The sequence below is a fragment of the Schistocerca gregaria genome, chromosome 3 (genome assembly GCF_023897955.1).
Source record: "Schistocerca gregaria isolate iqSchGreg1 chromosome 3, iqSchGreg1.2, whole genome shotgun sequence".
NCBI lineage: Eukaryota > Metazoa > Arthropoda > Insecta > Orthoptera > Acrididae > Schistocerca > Schistocerca gregaria.
In genome coordinates, this window is record NC_064922.1 from 859,814,129 (window position 1) to 859,837,892 (window position 23,764).

The window sequence follows — 23,764 nt, forward strand, 5'->3', positions numbered from 1 at the left end:
CAGTGACGGTATACCAAACTAGCCTCTTGTTGGGAGAAATGTGTTTTTTGTCAGGCTGACTCTGTTGAAAAATAAATATAGATGTATCAATAATAAGGATGTAGAATGTTAATAACGATCGTTTTATTCGAAAAGCCTTAAGAGAAACTTCCTGACAGATTAAAACTGCGTGCCGGACCGAGACTCGAACTCGGGACCTTTGCGGGGCGTGAGTCCTGCTTGAGTAGCTCAATTGGTAGAACACTTGCCCGCGAAAGGCAAAGTTCCCGAGTTCGAGTCTGAGTCCGGCACAACGTTTTAATCCGCCAGGAAGTTTCATATCAGCGCACGCTCCGGTGCAGAGTGAAAATCTCATTCTGGAAGTTTTAAGAGCTTTCACAGAAAAAAAGGCCTTACTTGTACGCACGTCCCTGTACATCTTTGGCCTCGATGGACTGCGGGTGACATTGATGTTGATCATCTACATCAGTTCCAAATGGAATGAATGTAATCATCTAACAAGCTTTGTGTAATGAATATCTCCACAAAGACTGATAAGTATCGGTCCGGTGCTCCTTGGTGTAACTGTCGGAGTATTTTTATCTTGTCAGTGAGTAAGAACGGTGTGTAATTTCCGCCTGCCCTAGTGCGCGCCTTGTGACTCCTTGTACCACTGCGCAGGCAAGCTGATGGCGAAGCAGAAGGTGGCGCTGGAGTGCCTGTCGTACCACGCGACGGCGTCGGCGGACGACACGGCGCGACTCAACCAGGACAACATCCCGTCCGCCGAGTGCTACAACCTCTACAGGTGCGTGGCCACACCTCTCTCTCTCTCTCTCTCTCTCTCTCTCTCTCTCTCTCTCTCTGTTTGCGTGTGTCTACGAGTTTGCTATCAGTATTCAGCGATCGTAGAAAGGAAACTAGAGTTCTCTCTGGAGTTTACACCATAATTCCATATTGGACAAAACCTCGAGTTCGATGTGTGATGACAAACAGTAAATGTTAGCGAAACATGTAAAGGTTTTTTTAAATTACCGCTACCAGTCACAAACTCTGTCAACTATTGTATTACTTATTTATTTAGCGACATGTTTCGAGGGTTAAACCTCATCTTAAGGCTAAGTGGCATTACAAAAACAACTGTACATAGTGTTTTCGTAAATGCTGTGGTCATCCTGTGGAAGAAGAGAAAACTTCGTAACAGGCGATGTCACTTTGGATGCTGGACTGATGTCTGCACGAAAATGTTGTGCAACGGTCACTCACTTTGTTCTTCTGGCGTGGCAGTCTCGCTGTGATATGTTGCGGTGTTTCCATTTCCGTGGCTCTCTTGGTCGCTCTACACAAATTATCACTAACATAGCAGTAACTTGGAAACACGATCACAAACAGTTCTGTAGTGTGGTGGACAAGGTGGCGGTCGAAATACAGCTTGTTTCGATTTGTCTATCGATTTGTCGATCTATGTGATGCCAGATGTTTACATGTCGTCTGCATGTCTTGTTATCATATTACAGATATAGGTTGACGAAATACATTACAAATCGGGCACCTGTTACAGTATTATAGAACACATCATGAAATAAACTATTTATTTTACATATTTCTAAGCTATTGCTGTGGCTAAAGTCAAACGACTGTCATGTTCTGTATCTTTTGTTCTAGGAGTACTGTAGTGAAATGGGAAAAGAAACGTGAATTTTTGAAGTCTGTCATTTCATTCAGGATCTCGTTATTCCCCACGTGGCCATGGATGAATATTTCCATTTCTTCCAAGCTGTCCATTTTACACATCTTTTCTAAATTATGTAGTACTTTGAGGTCGTTGTCTGTTGTAACATTGTGTCCTGTTTCATTTATATGTTCCGCTATAGCTGACTTATTCGGTTTGCCAAGTCTGAAACAGTCAAGGTGTTCTTTAAAGCGGTTTTTAAATTTCTTCCCGGTGGGCCAATGTAATATTTGTTGCAATGACTGCATGTAATTTTATTAATTCCTGATTTGTTAAGTTTCTCTGGTGGGATGTGAGATATCATGTATCAGTTTCTTTTTTTATGTTGTTGTTGGTGGCAAAGGTGATCCCGATAACTGTTTTCTTGAACAGCTTGGCTATTTTGTCTGATATGACGCCTAAATATGGTAACGTTATGTACTTGGGTTTTTGGGTGTTGTGTGAGGGAGGTGTGTCACATTGTTTGTTGTTACTTTTAGTTGTGCATTGAGATAGTGTGCCTATTTCATGTTCGTGAGAGCCATAATTACGTGCAATGTATTTGATAGTGTTCATTTCTGTCTCATAATCGGCAGCATTAAGTGGGAATTTCTGAGCTCTGTTTAAGAAGGATCTGAATGCAGCTTGTTTATGTGAGTTGGGATGTGAGGAAGATTTATTAATGACTGTGTCTGTGTATGTTGGTTTTCTGTATACATTGATATTTAGGGTTTGGTCTGTGTTACTTATTGTCATCCCTAGAAAATTAAGTTTGTTATCTTTCTCATGTTCTATGGTGAACTGCATGTTGTTGTATAATTTATTGAACCTTTTTTATGTTGTAAATGTTATCCTCGGGTAAATTCAGTATATTTTTCAGTTTTTGGCTGAATAGAGTACTTTTAAATTGCTCAGCGTTGGCGGCTGATGGCCACTAGCTTTCGGGTGCTCCTAAAACGTTGGGTGATGTCCGCTTTGTCATTTTCTCTTCAGTAAATGCTCACTAAACCCAGTATTATACATTCGACGCGTGTGACCTGTGTATGAACCGATTGATCTTGTACACGCCTGAGCCGGCAAATTTGCTACAGCCAGCAGCCTAAAGAACCATTAAATCCACAATGAACGGCCATTCAGAGATAGAAGTAACTATAGATACTAATGAGACCCACGAGAAAGGCAGGCAGCGGCGCGTACGTCAAGAAGGTAGGCCTGAACTCACTCCCTCGCTCAGCTCAGCAGACAAATTGCGTTTCACAACCTGTTAACTCGCAGCTGGGCGTGTACGTATTAACGAGAATTGCATCTTCTACTGGAATCTGCTATTATGAAGTCTTACTGCTTAACAGTACTACAACAAAATTTAATTTACGATCAATACTCGATACAAATGGTAAAACGGCTTGTTTACAGCATTTAGTCTCTTCTGCTTAGCACTCCTCATTTCATACAAGAAGTGATGCCTTATGCAACTGATAAACTTTTTTGAGGTGATTTTAATTTTATTGTACCCCAGTACAGTTGTAAGAAATTATAAGCAGGCTTGTGGCTTTCCGAACATTGTAGGGCTGCTCGACCGGCTAGCCGCGCAGTTTAACGCGCTGCTTCCCGTGCAGGAAGGCATCGGCACGAATTCACACGGCGGATTATTGTCGAGGTCCGGTGTGACGGCCGGCCTGTGGATGGTTTTTAAGGCGGTTTTCCATCTATCTCGGCCATTGCGGCTGGTTCACTTTATTCCGACTCAGATACTCTATGTCGGCGATTGCTGCGCAAACACTGTCTCCACATACTCGTACACCAGAATTTTTGGGGCTACAGTCATCTAGTATGAGACGTTCCCAGGGGGTGGGGAAGGGGGGGAGGCGGGGAAGGGGGGAAGGGGCGAGCGGCACTGTGGGCCGAACCGCACAGTGACCCTGGGTTCGATGTGGGGCGGCGGTGGGGTGGGTGGACTGCCGTGGCCTGTTGTGGGGTTGTTTCTAGGTCCCCAGTTTAATACACAATATACAACTGTAGGGCTAATGACAGTAAGATTCCACAATAGCGGATTCAGTAGAAGATGCAATTCTCGTTCGTACATACACACCTATTTACGAGTTAACAGGTATAGAAACATAGTCTGTCGAGTTGAGCGAGCGCAGGCCCAACTTCGTGACGTACGCGCCGCAGCCTGTCTTTCTCGTGGATCTCAGATACTAAAGCCATTCCTTGTGTTTGTGCGGCTATAAGCGGCCATCTTGTGTTTAGTAATCTTAGCCTCGCTGTCGGTTTGACGGCCCTTCTGTTTGGCATCAAGACCAATATCATGTAAGTGTTCCGCAACGCTGTGCTCCGCTTGCTGCTGCATAAGTTCAAAGATATTTGCAAATCTTCATTGGTTTCCTTTATCAGAGCGTGACACCTCGTTTCCCTTGTGGCTGTGGGTTGATTTCCGAGTTTTTTCGTCTATGTTCCCACGGTTCCTTGCACTTATTCGGACGACCGGATTTTCATCCAGACGGTTTTTTGCGTACGTGGTTGACACAGAGCATTGGCAGCCGGCGCAATGAACTTCCTTTGACAGTTTTCCCCGAGTGTTATTTATGGTTCGTCACGCAGCTTAGAACCATGCCTTCTGACGTTCATAGGATAGTTATGTAACTGGCCTCTTTTTTTTTCCTTTTAGATAACCTAATGATGCATAACCAACGCAAAACTATAGGCCTATATCTCTGACATCGATCCGTTGTAGAATTTTACAACATGTTTTTTGCTCGCGTATCATGTCATTTCTGGAAACCCAGAATCTACTCTGTAGGAATCAACACGGATTCCGGAAATAGCGATCGTGTGAGACCCAACTCGCTTTCTTTATTCATAAGACTCAGAAAATATTAGATACAAGCTCCCAGATAGATACAATTTTCTTTGACTTCCGGAAGGTGTTCGATACAGTTCTGCACTGTCGCCTGATAAACAAAGTAAGAGCCTACGGAATATCAGACCAGCTGTGTGGCTGGATTGAAGAGTTTTTAGCAAACAGAACATAGCATGTTGTTCTCAATGGAGAGACGTCTACAGACCTTAAAGTAACCTCTGGCGTGCCACAGGGGAGTGTTATGGGACCACTGCTTTTCACAATATACATAAATGACCTAGTAGATAGTGTCGGAAGTTCCATGCGGCTTTTCGCTGATGATGCTGTAGTATACAGAGAAGTTGCAGCATTAGAAAATTGCAGCGAAATGCAGGAAGATCTGCAGCGAATAGGCACTCGGTGCAGGGAGTGGCAACTGACCCTTAACATAGACAAATGTAGTGCATTGCGAATACATAGAAAGGAGGATCCTCTATTTTGTGATTATATGATAGCGGAACAAACACTGGTTGCAGTTACTTCTGTAAAATATCTGGAAGTATGCTTGCGGATCGATTTGAAGTGGAATGATCATACAAAATTAATTGTTGGTAAGGCGGGTACCAGGTTGAGATTAATTGGGAGAGTCCTTAGAAAATGTATTCCATAAACAAAGGTGGTGACTTAAAACACTCGTTAGACATATACTTGAGTATTGTTCATTAGTGTGGGATCCGTATCAGGTCGGGTTGACATAGGAGATAGAGAAGATCCAAAGAAGAGCGGCGCGTTTCGTCACAGGGTTATTTGGAAACCGTGATAGCGTTACGGAGATGTTTAGCAAACTCAAGTGGCAGACTCTGAAAGAGAGGCGCTCTACATCGCGGTGTAGCTTGCTGTCCAGGTTTCGAGAGGGTGCGTTTCTGGATGAGACATTGAATATATTGCTTCACCCTACTTACACCTCCCGAGGAGATCACGAATGTACAATTAGAGAGATTCGAGAGCGTACGGAGGCTTTCCGGCAGTCGTTCTTCCCGCGAACCATACGCGACTGGAACAGAAAAGGGAGGTAATGACAGTGGCACGTAAAGTGCCCTCCGCCACACACCGCTGGGTGGCTTGCGGAGTATAAATGTCGATGTAGATGTAGAAGCCACGAAGTTATCCTTTACACTAGCACCTAGTCGCGTGATATTTGTCTCCTGTCTTGGTTATCATAGCTTCTCTTACGGTCGTCACTATTGCATGTGACCTCAAAATGACGGCACGTTTGGAGGAAGTGTTGTGACACGAGTGTTACCCGTTTTCCGAACGGTCTGAAGCTCCTAAAACTGCAAAGAAATTCCATACAAAGCTGAAAATAACACTACATAATGAATAAGAATACAGGTTTTACATAATACATTACATTACACCTGTACACACAAAGTCATTATAATCCAAAAAAAGATGTACAAAAGAAAATACTTCACTAATTTTTACAGAACTCTACACGATTGGTAGTAGTGGTTGTATAATACAATAAAATATGTCAAATAATCTCGTTACAAAACTATCTCCGCCGCTGTGGCCGAGCGGTTCTAGGCGCTTCAGTCCGGAACCACGCTGCTGCTACAGTCGCAGGTTCGAATCCTGCCTCGGGAATGGATGTGTGTGACGGCCTTAGATTAGTAAGGTTTAAGTATACTAAGTTTAGGGGACTGATGACCTCAGACGTTAAGTCCCATAGCGCTTAGATCCATTTGAACCATTTGAAAAAAAAAAACGACCAGACATTCCAAAATATAGTAACTAATCAAATAAAATGGTTAAAATGGCTCTGAGCATTATGGGACTTAACTCATGAGGTCATCAGTCCCCTAGAACTTAGAACTACTTAAACCTAACTAACCTAATGAGATCATACACATCCGTGCCCGAGGCAGGATTCGAACATGCGACCGTAGCATTCGCGCGGTTCCGGACTGAAGCGCCTAGAACCGCTCGGCCACCGCGGCCGGCTTAATAATTAATCGCTGTCGGTTGTCGCTAAGGAAAAAGTTAAACTTCCACCGCTCACTGCAATTATTGGTGCACAGTTTTGTGGCAGAGGATTAGAGCAATCATTGTAATGAGGGCGCCGTGTGTTGCAGTTTCAAGTTCAACGACTTCGACCTGACTGACGAAGACACGTGCAGAGCGACGGTGCGGATGTTCCTGGAGTGCAACCTCGTCAAGCAGTTCCACATCCCTTACGACGTGAGTACCCCACATGAAGCTGCTGGTACTTCCCGCCTGTGCCTCTGGCCGACTCTAGAGTCATAAACGGAAGAGCGGCTGTCACCCGCTGTTGCCTACTGGACCGAGGTAAGGAGCCACTCACCCCAGCTCCTTCCCTCACGTTAATTTCCGTGGACAGTGCTGCACTCTTTCGAAAGGCGTAGGAAACTCTTCGGAGCCTTACAGGTGACTGTTGTACTGACACAGCTCATCTTTTCCGTTCATTTACACTTCAAGTTTCCGAAAATACTTTTGCGGTAGCTTCCTGCAGAGTCTAATCAACTTTATTGAGCTACGCCGTCACCATTGTGTAAGTTTTTATCATCTCGAAACTGCTAATTAAAGATAAATATTTGCGTATTGTGCTCCAGTCGTCACAGGCGTTTAGCTGTGGTCGCTTCGTATCAGTCGTCACGTTTTTGCAACTGAAGTCCTAAATCCATAAGTTTTCTGACCTGTAAATCAGTCCCAGCGACAGATTTCGAACCCTTACAATAAATTTTTTGTCGTATATTTCATTTTTTCCTGAGCGCTCAGACTTATCGCGATTGTTGTTGGAATCAAGCAAACATCTTAGATGTTCCAGCAATCAGACTTTACATATCTCATTCCTAATAACAGAATACTCGCATACGTCTCTCCGAGAAACAAATAAAAGGACCAGGGACGGCAGAAACAGTCCCAATCCAAGGCTAAGAAACATACCATCATCGGAGATAAACATCAATTAGCGCCCCCATCGACAAAATGTTACCACCACTCGATTCTCAGTAGTCTTCTGTAACAACGCATCTCACACCATCCACTCCCTTCTTTTCTGGTCTTTCCACAGCCCCCGATTCACTCTGAGGCTGTGCTCCAATGTACATCTCATATACACTCATGCTCATAAATTAAGGATATGCTGATACATGGTGAAACAACACTCTGGTGGGCGGTTTGCGGGTTTAAATCACCTCAGGTGTGACCATGTGGTGCATTTGACCTGCGGTCGTCGCACAGTGGCGCTGGCAGCAGTCCACATATGCAGAGGTGTGTTGGTGCATGTCAGAGTACGGTGCAGCGAGTAAGTGTAATGACATTTTCAGACGTGCTAATAGTGACTGTGTGTTGAATATGGCTCAAAGAACACATATTGATGACGTTATGAGGGATAGAATACTAGGGCGACTAGAAGCTGGTCAAACACAGCAGGTCGTAGCACGGGCCCTCCGTGTGGCACAAAGTGTGATCTCAAGATTATGTCAACGATTCCAGCAGACAGGAATCGTGTCCAGGCACTACAGTACGGGACATCCACAGTGTACAACACCACAAGAAGACCGATATCTCACAATCAGTGCCCGCAGACGGCCACGGTGTACTGCAGGTAGCCTTACTCGGGACCTCACCGAAGCCACTGGAACAGTTGTCTCCAGACACACAGTCTACAGACGACTGAACAGACATTTATTCGCCAGGAGACCTGCAAGGTGCATTCCACTGACACCTGGTCACAGGAGAGCCCGTAAAGCCTGGTGTCAGGTACACACTACATGGTCAATGGAACAATGGTCCCAGGTTATGTTCACGGACGAGTCCAGGTATAGTCTGAACAGTGATTCTCGCCGGATTTTCATCTGGCGTGAACCAGGAACCAGATACCAGACCTTTAATGTCCTTGAAAGGGACCTCTGTGGAGGTCGTTGTTTGATGGTGTGGGTTGGCATTATGATTGGTGCACTTGAACCCCTGCATGTCTTCGACAGAGGAACTGTAACAGGTCAGGTGCACTGGGACGTCAGTTTGCACCAGTACAGGGGTGCATTGGGTCCCACCTTCCTCCTGATGAATGATAACGCAAGGCCCCACCGAGCTGCCATCGTGGAGGAGTACCTTGAAACAGAAGCTATCAGGCGAATGGAGTGGCCTGCCTGTTCTCCAGACCTAAATCCCATTGAGGACGTCTGGGATGCTCTCGATCGACGTATCGCTGCACGTCTTCAAAACCCTAGGGCACTTCAGGAGCTCCGACAGGCACTGGTGCAAGAATGGGAGAGTATTCCCCTGCAGCTGCTCGACCACCCGATCCAGAGTATGCCAACCCGTTGTGCGGCCTGTGTACGCGGGCATGGTGATCATATCCCATATTGATGTCGCGGTATATGCTCAGGAAACAGTAGCGTTTTGTAGCACATGTGTTTCGGGACGGTTTTCTCAACTTATCACCAATATCGTGAACTTACAGATCTGTGTCGTGTGTGTTCCCTATGTGCCTATGCTATTAGGGCCAGTTTTGTACAGTGTCACATTTTGTGGCACCACATTCTGCAATTATCCTTAATTTACGAGCATGAGTGTATTTCTTTCTCAAATTAAGACAAATTCTTGACATTAGCCGACGGCTTTCTGGTGATGAGTGCTCTCATCCGTAATATATTTTACACCCTAAGAAAAAAAAAGATTCGCCACTAAGGAATTATCCGTATGGTAGGAAAATCGGTAGATGAGATATATATGTAAAGATAAACAAATGATTATGATTTCGTAAAAATTGGATGATTTATTCAAGAGAAGTAGGTTCACAAATTGAGGAAGTCAACAATGTGTTGGACACATCCAGCCCTTATGCAAGCAGTTATTCGGCTTTTCATTGAGTGACAGAGTTGCCGGATCTCCTGCTGAAGGATATCGTGCGGAATTCTGCCCAGTAGGCTCACCAGGTCGTCAAAATCCTGAGTTGGTTGAGGGCCCTGCACATAATGCTCCAAACGTGTTCAATTGGAAAGAGACCCGATGATGACCTTGTTGGCCAAATAAGGGCTTGGCAAGCACTAACACAAGCTGTAGTAACACTCATCCTGAGCGAACTGGCACTATCTTGCTGAAATGTAAACCCAGGGTAGTTTTAAGCTGAATAGTGATAGAACGGGACGTATAATATGGTCGATGTACCGTTGTTCGGTAAGGGTGACGTGGATGATAACCAATGGGCTCCTGCTATGAAATAAAATGGCATCCCAGACCATCACTGCTGGTCTCCGGGTCGTACGGCGGGCGACAGTCGAGTCGAGGTCCCGCCTCTTTCCAGGGCGTCTCCAGACACGCCTCCGGCCTAGAATCTCATTGTCTTCAGTGATAATTTCCACTTCGAAGTGAGGTCCAATGACCAGTGGAGACATGTCTGGAGCCACCCCAGACAGCAGTGGGTTACCAACCTGACAACCTGGAGTGACGATCTGGGACGCCATTCCATTTCATTTCCCTTTCGTTGTCATCCGCTGCACCCTTAGAGAACAGCGTCACGTAGACGATATTCTACGCCCCGTTTTGTTGCCCCTCATGGCAAGCCATCCTGGGCTTGCATTTCAGCAAAATAATGCCCGCCCATAAACAGCGAGAGTTTCTACTGCTTGTCTTTGTGCTCGTCAGACTTTATCTCCGTAGGCAGGGTCGCCGAATCTCCACCCAGTTAAGAACGTTTGGAGCATTATGAGCAGGGACCTTCAAACAGCTCGGGGTTTTGACGATCTGATGTCCCAAATGGACATAATTTCTCACGATACCCTTCAGGAGGACATCCAACAACTGTTACAGTCAATGCCAAGCCGAATACTGTCTGAGTATGGGCCAGGGGTGCACCAACGCGGTTACTCACTTGCTTAATTCATGAAGCCCTGTTTCTTGAATAAATCATCCAATTTTTATGAAATTTTAATCATTTGTTTGCCTGTACATGTAAATACTTCTACCCATTTCCGTACCATTCGAATAATTCCTTCGTGGTGCGCCGGATCTTGTGTGTGTGTGTGTATGTGTGTGTGTGTGTGTGTGTGTGTAGTTTTCTTCCGAGGTATAGAAATCATTTCAGTTTGTTTATTAGGTGGACCTCAATTTCGATGGCAAGGTTGTGACTAACCATATTTCTGCTACTGTCCATTACCGTACTCTTTCTTTGCCTTACTTTCAGTCAGCGTTCTATGCTCAGTAGGCCGTTCGTTCCGTTCAACTAATCCTATAATTCCTCCTTACTTTCACAGAGGACAGAGTACTGAGTCAGTAGAGAAATTTGCAGCGTCAGCAGTGCTGGTTTTTTCTTTTTAAATCCTATAAAGCCATTTTATAGCAGAACTCAATGGCACATTCATGATTCAACCGCTCGTACGTAGTCACTGGGTTCATCTATTTCGATGCAACTTGTCACAGTATAGGAACACAGTTCTGGTCCTAAGAAGCAGTCGTTCGGCAATACCCCGTGGCAGATGGATACACGAACAAATACTAGTCACTCGTGTTCAGTTACCATCATACAATTGGTAAACAATGAGCAAAACAGCAGACTGTATTTTATTATCGTAAGGTATTAAAATTGCTACATACCTCATGCAACTTACTTACTGATCAAAACTGAGTTCTGAAACAGGAATCGAACTCCGAAAATTTGTTTTTCTCTGTCAGTACACTTACGCTACTGATCGCGACCCGCCCTCACAACTTTACTTCCGCCAGTACCTCATCCGCTACCTTCCAAACTTCACGGCATTTCTCCCGCATAGCCTGACAAACTAGACTCCTGAAAGAAATGGCTTAGTGACAGTCTTGGGGTCGCTTCTTTCAAGAGTGTTACTTCAGCAAGGTATGCTGGAGAATTCCTATGGAGTTTAGTAAGTAGGAGAACAGGTGCTGACAAACTGAAGCTGTAGCCAGCAATCGTGGTCCGTGTCTCGAAAGCTCAGTCGATAGAGCACTTGCCAGCGAGAAGCAGACGTTCCAGGTTCGACTCATGTTCCAGAATTCAGTTTTAATCTGCCAGGAAGTTTCAAAACATTGCCGATTCCCCTACAAATTGTAAGATTCATTCTGTAAATCTATTTCATGGATGTTTCTGTTCTAATTATGCCTATGAAGAAAGTACAATTTAAATACCAGAAAAATTAATGACCACCTCATATTAAAATGTCATCTGTAGCAAACGTCATATTTTCGGTCTAACGAGTAATTATTGAATACGAAAATTAGATGAAGAATACATTCTACGATTTTTTGACCGTGTGCTGTCCCATAACAACTACAGCTGCTTCTAACGCTCGATGCTCTTATCGTTGTTCATGTTAATAAATTTTAACTCTGACGTCGACTGCACTTTCACGTCGTAACATACGTCGTAATCACAAGTGTACCGAACTTCGATTTTCAGTAAATAATTCCGTTGTCAGTATCTCATGCATTTCTTGTATATCCCCAGGCTCACCTCATTAGAGAAAGAAGAAGGTAAAAAAAGATTGTTTTCTACGATCACTTTCAGAATTCGTCGTAAAATTCAGTCACCGACCCTTTATGTTACTCAGGCAACCAGCGATGCTGCTTAGACAAACAGTCAGTAAAACCAGCGTCTCACTGCCTTCTACACTTGAAAATAGCATTTTTCAACAATAGTATTGCGTACTATTAATGCCTAGAAAACTGGACTGCGTACCTTTTCATTAACGTATAGTTTGTAGCTCTTTGCTATCCTCGAAATGTGTACACGTCATTCCCAACGAAACACTTTAACTTGGTTTATTCTCGCAAACGATATACAGAGGTTTGCCTTGCAATTAAGTGTCTTAACTCGTACCATAAATGTGAACTTTTGGGCGTTGCCAAGAGGGCACTCAGACATGGCATTTGTTATTCATTCACTTATTTCACTGTAAGATCATGACCGCCACAGGAGACGTGGTACAGCTCCAGGCTTCTTGCTTGTAACGGTGGACGACCTTCGACCATTTGGGCCTTTATCCAGTGATGTGGTAAGTCTGATCTCCGGCAAGTATAGCCCTCCCTGCTCGCCAGATTTCGGCGAAGTTAATGTGACAAGTAAAAACAAAAACCATTTCGTAGTTCACTATGAGATTTTCACTCTGCAGCGGAGTGTGCGCTGATATGAAACTTCCTGGCGGATTAAAAATGTGTGCCGGACCGAGACTCGAACTCGGGACCTTTGCCTATGGCGGGAAAGGGCTCCACTATCTGAGCTACCCAAGCACGACTCACGCCCCGTCCTCACAGCTTCACTTCTGCCAGTACCTCGTCTCCTACCTTCCAAACTTTACAGAAGCTCTCCTGCGAACCTTGCATATCAGCGCACATTCCGCTGCAGAGTGAAAATCTCATTCTGGAAACATCCCCCAGGCTGTGGCTAAGCCATGTCTCCGCAATATCCTTTCTTTCAGGAGTGCTGGTTCTGCAAGAGTCGCAGGAGAGTTTCTGTAAAGTTTGGAAGGTAGGAGACAAGGTACTGGCAGAAGTAAAGCTGTGAGGGCGGGGCGTGAGTCGTGCTTGGGTAGCTCAGATGGTAGCGCACTTGCCCGCAAAAGGCAAAGGTCCAGAGTTCGAGTCTCGGTCCGGCACACAGTTTTAATCTATCAAGAAGTTTCACTTCGTAGTTTCCTGTAGACAAAAATAAAGTTATAGTAAACTCACCAGGTCAGCTGTATTCTTACCACGCATCGTGCAGCCGGCAGAGTTCCAAGTGATAGTGCGCAGCTGCACCTCGAACCTAAGCCTGCGATGCTTTTACTCTTGTAAAGTCACGTATGTACGAAAGCAGTTACTGTGGGCAGCCGCTGAAGCAGTGGACGTGTGTGCCGCAGGTGCTGTGCCGGTGGATCCTGAGCGTGAAGAAGAACTACCGGCCCGTCAAGTACCACAACTGGAGACATGCCCTCAACGTGGCGCAGACCATGTTCGCGATGCTCAAGACGGGCAAGATGGAGCGCTTCATGACCGACCTCGAGGTGAGCGCCCGCTGCCAACCGCTGACTGCCTGCCCTGTCCACCTGGTGGCTCTGCAGAGAACTACGTCTCTACCAGTACACTCCTGAATGGCGTGAACATGAAAATATTTCCGTCTCAGCATTGATTTCTCTCGTTTTATCGCTATGGTCATTCCTATCCATATTAGAAACTACAAAATATGGTGGCATTCGGAGGAAAAAGTTATTGATTGAAACAATGGTTCTGAGCACTATGGCACTTAACAGCAGAGGTCATCAGTCCCCTAGAACTTTGAACTACTTAAACCTAACTAACCTAAGGACATCACACACGTCCATGCCCGAGGCACGATTCGAACCTGCGACCGTATCGGGCGCGCGGTTCCGGACTGAATCGCCTAGAGCCGCTCGGCCACAACGGCCGGCTATTGATTGAAATATTGTGAAAATACTTCATTTTAATTGGCAAAAATACTTTCTACATCTATATCATCTACATCTACATGGATACTCTGCAAATCACATTTAAGCGCCTTCACAATTCTCTGTTATTCCAATCTCGTATAGCGCGCGGAAAGAACGAACACATATATATTTCCGTACGACCTCTGATTTCCCTTATTTTCTCGTGGTGATCGTGTCTCCCTATGTAAGTCGGTGTCAACAAAATATTTTCGCATTCGGAGGATAAAGTTGGTGATTGGAATTTCGTGAGAAGATTCAGTCGCAACGAAAAACGCCTTTCTTTTAATGATGTCCATTTCTGTGACACTCTGTCCCATATTTCGCGATAATGCAAAACGTGCTGCCCTTCTTTGAACTTTTCCGATGTACTCCGTCAGTCCTATCTGGCGCAGCAGTATTCTAAAAGAGGACGGACAAGCGTAGTGCAGGCAGTCTCCTCAGTAGAGCTGTTACATTTTCTATGTGTGCTGCCAGTAACACGCACCCTTTGGTTAGGCTCCCTCGCAACATTTTATATGTTTTCCTTCCAATTTAAGTTGTTCGTAATTGTAATACCTAGGTATTTAGGTGAATTTACAAATTTTAGATTAGACTCATTTATCTTGTAACCGAAGTATAACGAATTCCTTTTAGCACTCATGTAGATGACCTCACACTTTTCGTTATTTAGGATCAACTGCCACTTTTCGCACCACTCTGAAATCTTTTCTAAATGGTTTTGCAATTTGTTTTGATCTTCTGATGACTTTATTAGTCGATAAACGACACCGTCATCTGCAAACAACTGAAGACGGCTGCTCAGATTGTCTCCCAAATCGTTTATATAGATAACGAACACCAAAGGGCCTGTAACATTACCTTGGGAACGCCAGAAATCACTTCTGTTTTACTCAGTGACTTTCCGTCCATTACTACGAACTGCGACCTCTCTAACGGGAAATCACAAACCCAGTCACATAACTGAGACGATATTCCACTACGAACCGCTTGTGTGGTACAGTGCAAAAAGCCTTCAGGAAATCCAGAAATACGGAATCGATCTGAAATCCCTGGTCAGTAGCAATCAACACTTCATGTGAATAAAGAGCTAGTCGTGTTTCACAGGAACGTTGTTTTCTAAACCCATGTTGACTGTGTGTCAATAGACAGTTTTCTTCGAAGTAATTCATGATGTTTGAAAACAATATATGTTCCAAAATCCTGCTGTATATCGACGTTAACGATGTCTCCATGCTACTCTATCCTGTGCAATCTTCTTCATCTCCCAGTACCTACTGAAACCTACATCCTTCTGAAGCTACTTAGTGTATTCATCTCTTGGTCTCCCTCTACGATTTTTACCCTCCACGCTGCCCTCCAATACTAAATTGGTGATCCCTTGATGCCTCAGAACATGTCCTACCAACCGATCCCTTCTTCTCGTCAAGTTGTGCCACAAACTTCTCTTCTCCCCAATCATATTCAATACCTCCTCGTTAGTTATGTGATCTACCCATCTAATCTTCAGCATTCTTCTGTAGCACCTCATTTCGAAAGCTTCTATTCTCTTCTTGTCTAAACTATTTATCGTCCATGTTTCACTCCCATACATGGCGACACTCCATACAAATAGTTTCAGAAACGACTTCCTGACACTTAAATCTATACTCGATATTAACAAACTTCTCTTCTTCAGAAACGCTTTCCTTGCCATTGCCAGTCTACATTTTATATCCTCTCTACTTTGACCATCATCAGTTATTTTGCTCCTTTACTACTTAAAGTGTCTCATTTCCTAATCTAATTCCCTCAGCATCACCCGACTTAATTCTTCTAGAATCCATTATCCTCGTTTGGCTTTTGTTGATGTGCATCTTATATCCTTCTTTCAAGACGCTATCCATTCCTTTCAACTGCTCTTCCAAGTCCTTTGTTGTCTCTAACAGAATTACAATGTCATCGGCGAACCTCAACGTTTCTATTTTCTCCTGTATTTTTATACCTACTCCGAATGTTTCTTTTGTTTCTTTAACTGCTCGCTCAATATACAGATTGAATAACATCGGGGAGAGGCTACAACCCTGTCTCACTCCCTTCCCAACCACTGCTTCCCGTTAACGAAATGGGCCTGTAATTTAGTGGATTACTCCTACTACCTTTCTTGAATATTGGTGTGACCTGTGAAACTTTCCAGTCTTTGGGTACGGATCTTTCGTCGAGCGAACGGCTGATTGTTAAGTATGGAGCTAACGCAGCAGCATACTCCGAAAGAAACCTATTTAGTATACAGCCCGGAACAGAAGACTTGCTTTCATTAAATGATTTAAGTTGTTTCACCTCTTTGAGGATATTTACTTCTACGTTACTCATGTTGGCAGCTGTTCTCGATTCGAATTCTGGAATATATACTTCGTCTTCTTTTGTGAAGGCATTTCGAAAAGCTGTGTTTAGTAACTCTGCTTTGGCAGCACTGTTTTCGATAGTATCTCCGTTCTCTACAGACAACTAGTAATTTTATGTGAAGTGCCTGAATGCATTAATTTTTTTTTCCATCGGGTGTGTAGGGTCTAAGGAAAAGGCATTCAGGCACTTCACAGAAATCCACTAAATTATTTCTCTGCCTCGTGATGACTGGGCGTTGTGTGCTGTCCTTAGGTTAGTTAGCTTATCATACCCTAAAACTTTCTCTTCTTTTTTGTGATAACATAAAATCAGCGACCCTTCTTTGTTTTTCTTTCTTTTCTTTTGCTGATCCAATCCACTAATGACCCCATATCGTACAGCAATTAGTATGTAAGGAGTGAACAAGAGCAGTGTAATCTGTTTCTTTGGTGAATTTGTTGCACTTTCCATGTGTTCTCCCCAAAATACGCAGCATTTGATTCGCATGCCCTATAATATTTTCACACAATGGATCCAATATAAGCAGTTCCCAACTGTAATAGTTATATCGGATAGGCCGAAGTTATTAAACTCGGTAAATACACAATAACAAACTACCGGAGTTAACCAACTAGTGAGCCGGCCAGAGTGGCCGAGCGGTTCTAGGCGCTACAGTCTGGAACCGCGCGATCGCTACAGTCGCAGGTTCGAATCCTGCCTCGGGCATGGATGTGTGTGATGTCCTTAGGTTAGTTAGGTTTAAATAGTTCTAAGTTATAGGGGACTGATGACCTCAGATATTACGTCACATAGTGCTCAGAGCCATTTGAACCATCTACAGCTGATGAAACAGGTCCTAATTGCAATGCAAAGCGGAGCTCTCAAAATCGATGGCTGAAAGCAGACGAGACGGTGGGCAGACAGCTATGATCAGACTTAACACTTCCGGGCTGAGATGCCGTGGTCCACACATAAAACTCTCCACTGACGTTTCGCCTTCGACTGTGGAATGGGCGAACTGCAAGGAGAGTGCGAGTGAGCGCCGTATATATAAGCCATCCAGAGGGCGCCGCTGTCAATCACGTGACGTCGGCTGTGCTATGATCTCTGATACTGCCAACTTTCTCAAATGAAATTAATCCATTGTCACGCTGTTGCTGCAGTGTTGACATTCATATCTTATCCAGCTTAATGCATTCATCTTTTCTATTAAAATTATTGCAATGTTTGGCGATCTCAATGGCCTCTCTGTACATTCGCGCATAATAATGCGACGTCTTTGCTATGACGGTCGTCTCACTAAACTTTATTTCATGATCGCCTTCCTGAAACACATGTTCCGCTACAGCCGATTTATCAGTATGTCCGAGGCGGCAGTTCTTTTCATGTTCACCCAGGCGGGTGTGGACGCTTCTTTTTGTTGTGCCTGTATAGATCTTTCCACAACTGCACGGAATTTTATAGACACCTGGTGTAGCTAGAGGACGCCGTTTAAGTTTTACGGATCTTAAACATTTTTTTATTTCCGTGGTGGGTCTGAAAATAGTTTCCACATCGTACTTGCTAAAATTTTTCCATTGCGATCATTGACCTTACTGATGAATGGTAAGAACACTTTCCCCTTGGGTTGGTGTCGATCCTCTTCCGTCCTGGTCGTCAGTCTAGGGCGCAATGCACGATCTGTCTCTCTGTTGGAATATCCATTCTTCTTTAAGGTCGCTCTAAGGTGTTGCATCTCATCATCTAAGTGAGCTGGTTCACGTATTTTGTGCGCTCTGTCTATATATGTATTAATCACCCCTCTTTTCTGTCTTGGGTGGTGTTCTGAGTGAACATAAAAGGAGCTGCCGCCTCGGACATATTGATAAATTGGCTGTAGCGGAACATGTGTTCCAGGAAGGTGATCACGAAATAAAGTTTAGTGAGACGACCGTCATAGCAAAGACGTCGCATTATTATGCGCGAATGTACAGAGAGGCCATTGAGATCGCCAAACATTGCTGTAATTTTAATAGAAAAGATAAATGCATTAAGCTGGATAAGATATGGATGTCAACATTGCAGCAACAGCGTGACAATGGATTAATTTCATTTGAGAAAGTTGGCAATATCAGAGATCATAGCACAGCCGACGTTACGTTATTGACAGCGGTGCCCTCTGGATGGCTTATATATACGGCGCTCACTCGCGCTCCCGTTGCAGTTTGCCCATTTTTCTCGGAGAATGCATTCCGCAGTGGAAGGCGAAACATCAGGGGAGAGTTTTAATTTGGACCAAGGCATCTGAGACCGGACTTGTTAAGTGATGACATCTGCCGTGAAAGCCTTCATTCTATGATCAACCATAATCAGTATTGGTTGTTAGACGCCCCGATTACATATTGGTCAGGTAAAATAAGCAGAACCTTCACAGGGCATTACGGCCATTCGATTTCAGTCTGTACTACGGATCAATTGAAAATGTTGCGGTATGACGGTGTAAAATGTAACTTTGCGTTCTCTGAAATGTATGTTAGCCTCTAAAGCAGCACCGGCCACGGCGAGACAAACTTCACACGTGCCACACGTGCGGGCCACGTGTGGACCGAGGTCCAGCCTGCCACTCGGCTTTGCTCAGTCTTTCTCGGAAGTTTCCGGAATACGAGCCACATTTCATTTAGCACTGCGTTCCGACGTTTTGCGGTCGGCACAGCTCTCTGAGTTCGGCAGAATCTTGGAGTCAGCGCTGTTTACCTTCGCTGTTTATTTGTGGTATGAAGGATGTTCACAGGTCCAGTGGCTGCTTGTGCAAAAAGAGGCAGTCTAGCGATATGTCGTCACAATCCTTTAAAATGTATGGGAATGACAGAAGAGAGGGATGAGAATTCTCGGTTGGCATAAGGGAAGGGTTTAACTTATTTGCTACGAAACCATATTATAGTAGCACGCAGAAAGAATTTAACCTTTTAGATGACAGTGAAAGAGCAAAACCTTACAACGCTCAACAGGCGGGATTCATCGTTCTGTACATCAAAAAGCATTTTGCGATAAATTTGCATGCATGGAGCACGTGAAGAAATTGGTGGTACGAATAGCATAATTTCTTAAGTAGCACCAATTATTCCGTTTTTAGTTGCAACAATTTTCAGTGGTATTGAATGAAGAGTGTGGAGACTTAATATACAGGGAGATTCACAAAGATATGTAAATATTTTAATATGTTATTCTACAAGTAAAACTAAAGAAAAAAGGTCATACAAACATAGGTCCGCAAATGTTTAGTTTCTGAGCTATGGCTAATAAAAGATTTTGCCTGAAATTTAGCATCTTCGCTAACATGAAGCCATCTCAGAATTGTACGAGGTTAAAATAAAGCACGATTTCTATTTATTTTGTTGCTCTTGGTCTTCTGAATCTAATAAAACACGACCCAGACGTATATCTGCAGCAGTTTCCCAGGACACCCACAGAAACAAGGACGTAATTTCGTCACATTTTTAATTTATTAATTAGTTGTCCCAATTTTTTTTTTTAATTCCAGACAACAGCACAAAGTTTTCACCAAAAGTTGTAGAGAATTTAATTTTGGAAAAATGATGGTAATAACGTTAACTGAAGGTGTATGAACGAGTCAGATAATCTGCTTTTATTAATACCATAGCACATATGTATTCGTGTTAAACCAGAAAAACATAGCTCAGTGTTCAGGAAGATGAACAGTGTACACAAAATTTCACATTACTTTCCAATAAATGTTCAGAAATGTCTCCAACGAGTTCACTGCATTTAGCTGTACGTGTATGAACAGATTTTGTTGCTCCTTTCTGTTTCACAGGGTTGTTCTTAATTTCGTCTACTGCATTCATTGCATTCTCGGGATGTTCTGGAAAACTTCTACAAATAAACGTCTGGGACATGTTTTATTAGATTCACCAGACCAATAATAAGAAAATAAATGGAATCCGTTCCTTACTTTAACCTAGTACACTTTGAGATGGCTTCACATTAGCGAACTTGCTAAATTTCAGGCAAAATCTTTTATTAGCCGAAACTCCGTAACTAAAAATTTGCGGAACTATGCCTATATGAACTATTTTCTTTAGTTTTGCTTGTAGAATAACATATTAAAATATTTGAATATCTAGTGAATCACTCTGTATTAAAGCAAAATGCGTAGGTTAAGGCTACGAGCTTGCCTGAGACGATTTTTCGATTTGAATCTTACTATTGTTGAACTTATGAAGGAAAATGAAGAGCAGGAACGAAAATTAGAACATTCGGAATAGATCGGAGACATCTCATTTTAAGTGGACTTGACTTCACTCAGACTACAGTAAGACATAGCAAGGTGACTAACTTCCTTCTGACTTGATGGGGAGGCATTTAAAAAGTAATCGCGTTCTAGATGGGACACATTCTGACAAAGACAAACCGGTTCCCTGAGTTCACTGCCGTTCAAGAAAGCGCGGGGTCTGAGGAATTCATTGTGACCTTGCAACAATTACAAAGTTCATTTTATAAAGGTTTTAAGGGTACTGTCAATCTTACATTTGTTTATGAGACCGTTTTCCGTTTCACTTCAAAGTGCTCCTGTGCATGTGCAAATTTGTTTGAACTGCAAGATAATTCTAGTGTTATTTACAAATCTTTTTGCATTAAAACTGTCCAGAACGCCTACATTGATTTTCTCAGATAGATTTTCCAAGTCTCCATAACGAGGCTGCAAAAGTGCTACAATATATCGACCGATGTATTTGTGTGAAAGACCTTTTTTCGATTATGAAACTAAATATGTGACGATTACGTGGCAACTTGAGTACGAAACTCTGTGAAATTGTCTGTGTCTGTCCGCTTGCCGACAGTTTCTACCACATAAAAATTATATTACGTCCTCAGTATGCCAAAAATAATTAATTAATATCGAAAACTTGTTTTGTTTCTGATCTATGTTCTTGAGGAATGTCAAATATAAAATCAAGTCGCATGCAGTACTACTGTACTGCCAAATGAATGCGGGGCGTTCACTGTTTTCCCCTCTTCACCCTCCTTGCACTCAGACAGCGTGGCGTGGTGGTGGGGGAAATGTGAAGCGAGGCTGAGCACTTTCCCACTCGGGCGACACCACTCTCACAAAGCGTCATATTTGGATGTACGTGTAGCAAATTTTGAGCTTCCCAGCTTTATCAAGGGACCAACTCGTGGAGTTTAGGAATAGCTTTCACGAAGAATCCGGCAGATTTTGTCTTGATAATTTGATAGACGTATGGCTGCCTCAAGTGTTACCTAGAGTGTATAATGCTGAGCATTCGTTATAAATCGGAAAACCTTGTCCCGGGGAGTCTACATCTCTTCACATGTGGCTATCGACGGCCATGGATCACACTTCCGAACTACACAAGATTTCGAGAAGCATGACGCTATGCCTAATAATCAGTCAACGTTGTCTGAAGGTGCTGGTAAAATTGACCACAACCGTTGTTGCCCACACTGGTTCAGCTACGAACTGTGTGTGTGTGTGTGTGTGTGTGTGTGTGTGTGTGTGTGTGTGTGTGTGTGTGTGTGTAAGATCATTATGAACGATTGAACCGATTTCATAAATTCGCTGTAACTACATTAGTTGACATATTGTCACAAAGCTCAACACTCATACAGAAAAGTCAAAAAGTTTTGGATTGTTGCAGCTGCACTTCGGATTTCTGCCACGAGAGAGCAGCAGTCAGCAGTTAGGCAAGATTAAGACATGACCCCAGAATGCATTATTATGTTGTGCTCGGAATGTATTCACATCAGTCTGTCGTAACAATGCAACGACACTTCAGAACTGTCAACTACAGTCGACCAACAGAGCAAAAAGAGATCTGAACACACCAGAACCGACCGTTTGGAAGATCTTAAGAAAATGACCGAAGCTGAAGCCTTACTATCTGAAATTCTACAAGCTCTCATTCCCGATCATAAAGTCGGAAGTTTTGAATTTTCCGCAGAGTTGCAACAGCTTATCGAAGAGTGTGTACTTTATGGGAAAGTCATCTACAGTGATGAAGGAACGTTTGTTGTGAATGGCACAATGAACTAACCCAGTGTGCGAATCTGGGTGAGAGAGACTCCATACGCTATTGTGCAGCACGTTCGAGATTCACCAAAAGTTAATGTGTTCCGTGCAGTCTAACAGTTTAAAGTTTACGATCCCTTTTTCTTCTCTGAAGGGACCGTTACACGACTTGATGGTAAAATTGGCTCATGCCACAACTGGAAACTGACAATGAGAACTTCATCTACCAACAGGATGGCGCTCCACGACGTTCCTGAAATTTTTAACAAGAAACTGAGAAACAGATGGATAGATCGTGCTGGGACTGATGACCAGCAATTCATGCTATGGCCTGCACACTCTCCCGACCTAATGGCATGCGAGTTTTTGTGTGTGGAGTTACGTCAAAGATTCAGTGGTTACTTCTCCTCTGCCAACAAACCTAAAAGAAATGCGAACTCGCGTCAGTAGCGCTTTTGAACAAACTGATAGCGACATGCTGCAGCTAATGTCGGAAGAACTTGATTATCGACTCGGCAAGGGCAGAAATACCAGGGTCCATAAATAAAAGCACTCCGTGTTCAGGCCACAAGTGGCCCATCCGACCACCTTGTGATCCTCAATGAGGGGCGTGTGGTCAGCACACCGCACTCCCGGTCGTTATTATGGTTTCCTTTGACCGGAGCCGCTACTATTCGGTCGAGTAGCTCCTCAGCTGGCATCACGAGACTGAGTGCACCCCGAAAAATAGCAACAGCGCATGGCGGCCTGGATGGTCACCCATCCAAGTGCCGGCCACACCCAACAGCGCTTAACTTCAGTGAGCTCACGGGAACCGGTGTATCTACTGCGGCAAGGGCGTTGCTAGGGTCCATAAATAGAGCACTTGTAATATTTCAAAAATACTTTTTGAGTTTTTTTATGCGCGTGAAATGCCGTGTGACAATATTTCAAATAATATAGCTACCGCAAATCTGTGAAATCGCTTCAGTCATTTATTTAATAACTTTGTACATTATCGGAATGTATTTTTCATTAATACCACTGGGCAGTGCAGTAACCACGATCACATCGTCTAACTGCACATGCTCCAGATAATATTCCTGAAACACTTTCATCTGATGGGCCTGCAGTGGGTTCAAAACTAGTTACTGATGCAGATAATCGTGTCACAATACCATAAAGCGAGTGGTTCCATATTATAGCAATACCGATAGCCCCGCTATTCTTTAAAAAAATCTAACTTCCATGTGTAAAACACTTTCCAACCTCTAACTACTTTACAAATAAGTTAATGTGTTAAATATTTGCCGTTAAGCAAGTAGGCGAAGAAAGTTTTCAAGATATTTGAAGTTATGTTAAAGTTAGTTGGAAGTCGGGACGTGCTGTCATTGGCAGGC

At 43.6% G+C, this 23,764-nt stretch overlaps 1 protein-coding gene across 1 annotated transcript in view; it reads left to right on the forward strand.

The window, feature by feature from the left end:
- Nucleotides 1-23,764, forward strand: part of LOC126355632 (cGMP-specific 3',5'-cyclic phosphodiesterase) — a gene marked incomplete at its 3' end in the record, with an annotated part of 1,336,169 nt that overhangs the window by 1,263,104 nt on the left and 49,301 nt on the right. Inside the window, exons 16-18 of the mRNA XM_050005998.1 lie at nucleotides 661-787; nucleotides 6,665-6,770; nucleotides 13,406-13,549. Of these exons, the coding sequence (XP_049861955.1) occupies nucleotides 661-787; nucleotides 6,665-6,770; nucleotides 13,406-13,549 (377 nt within the window). The remainder of the gene's footprint in view (nucleotides 1-660; nucleotides 788-6,664; nucleotides 6,771-13,405; nucleotides 13,550-23,764) is intronic.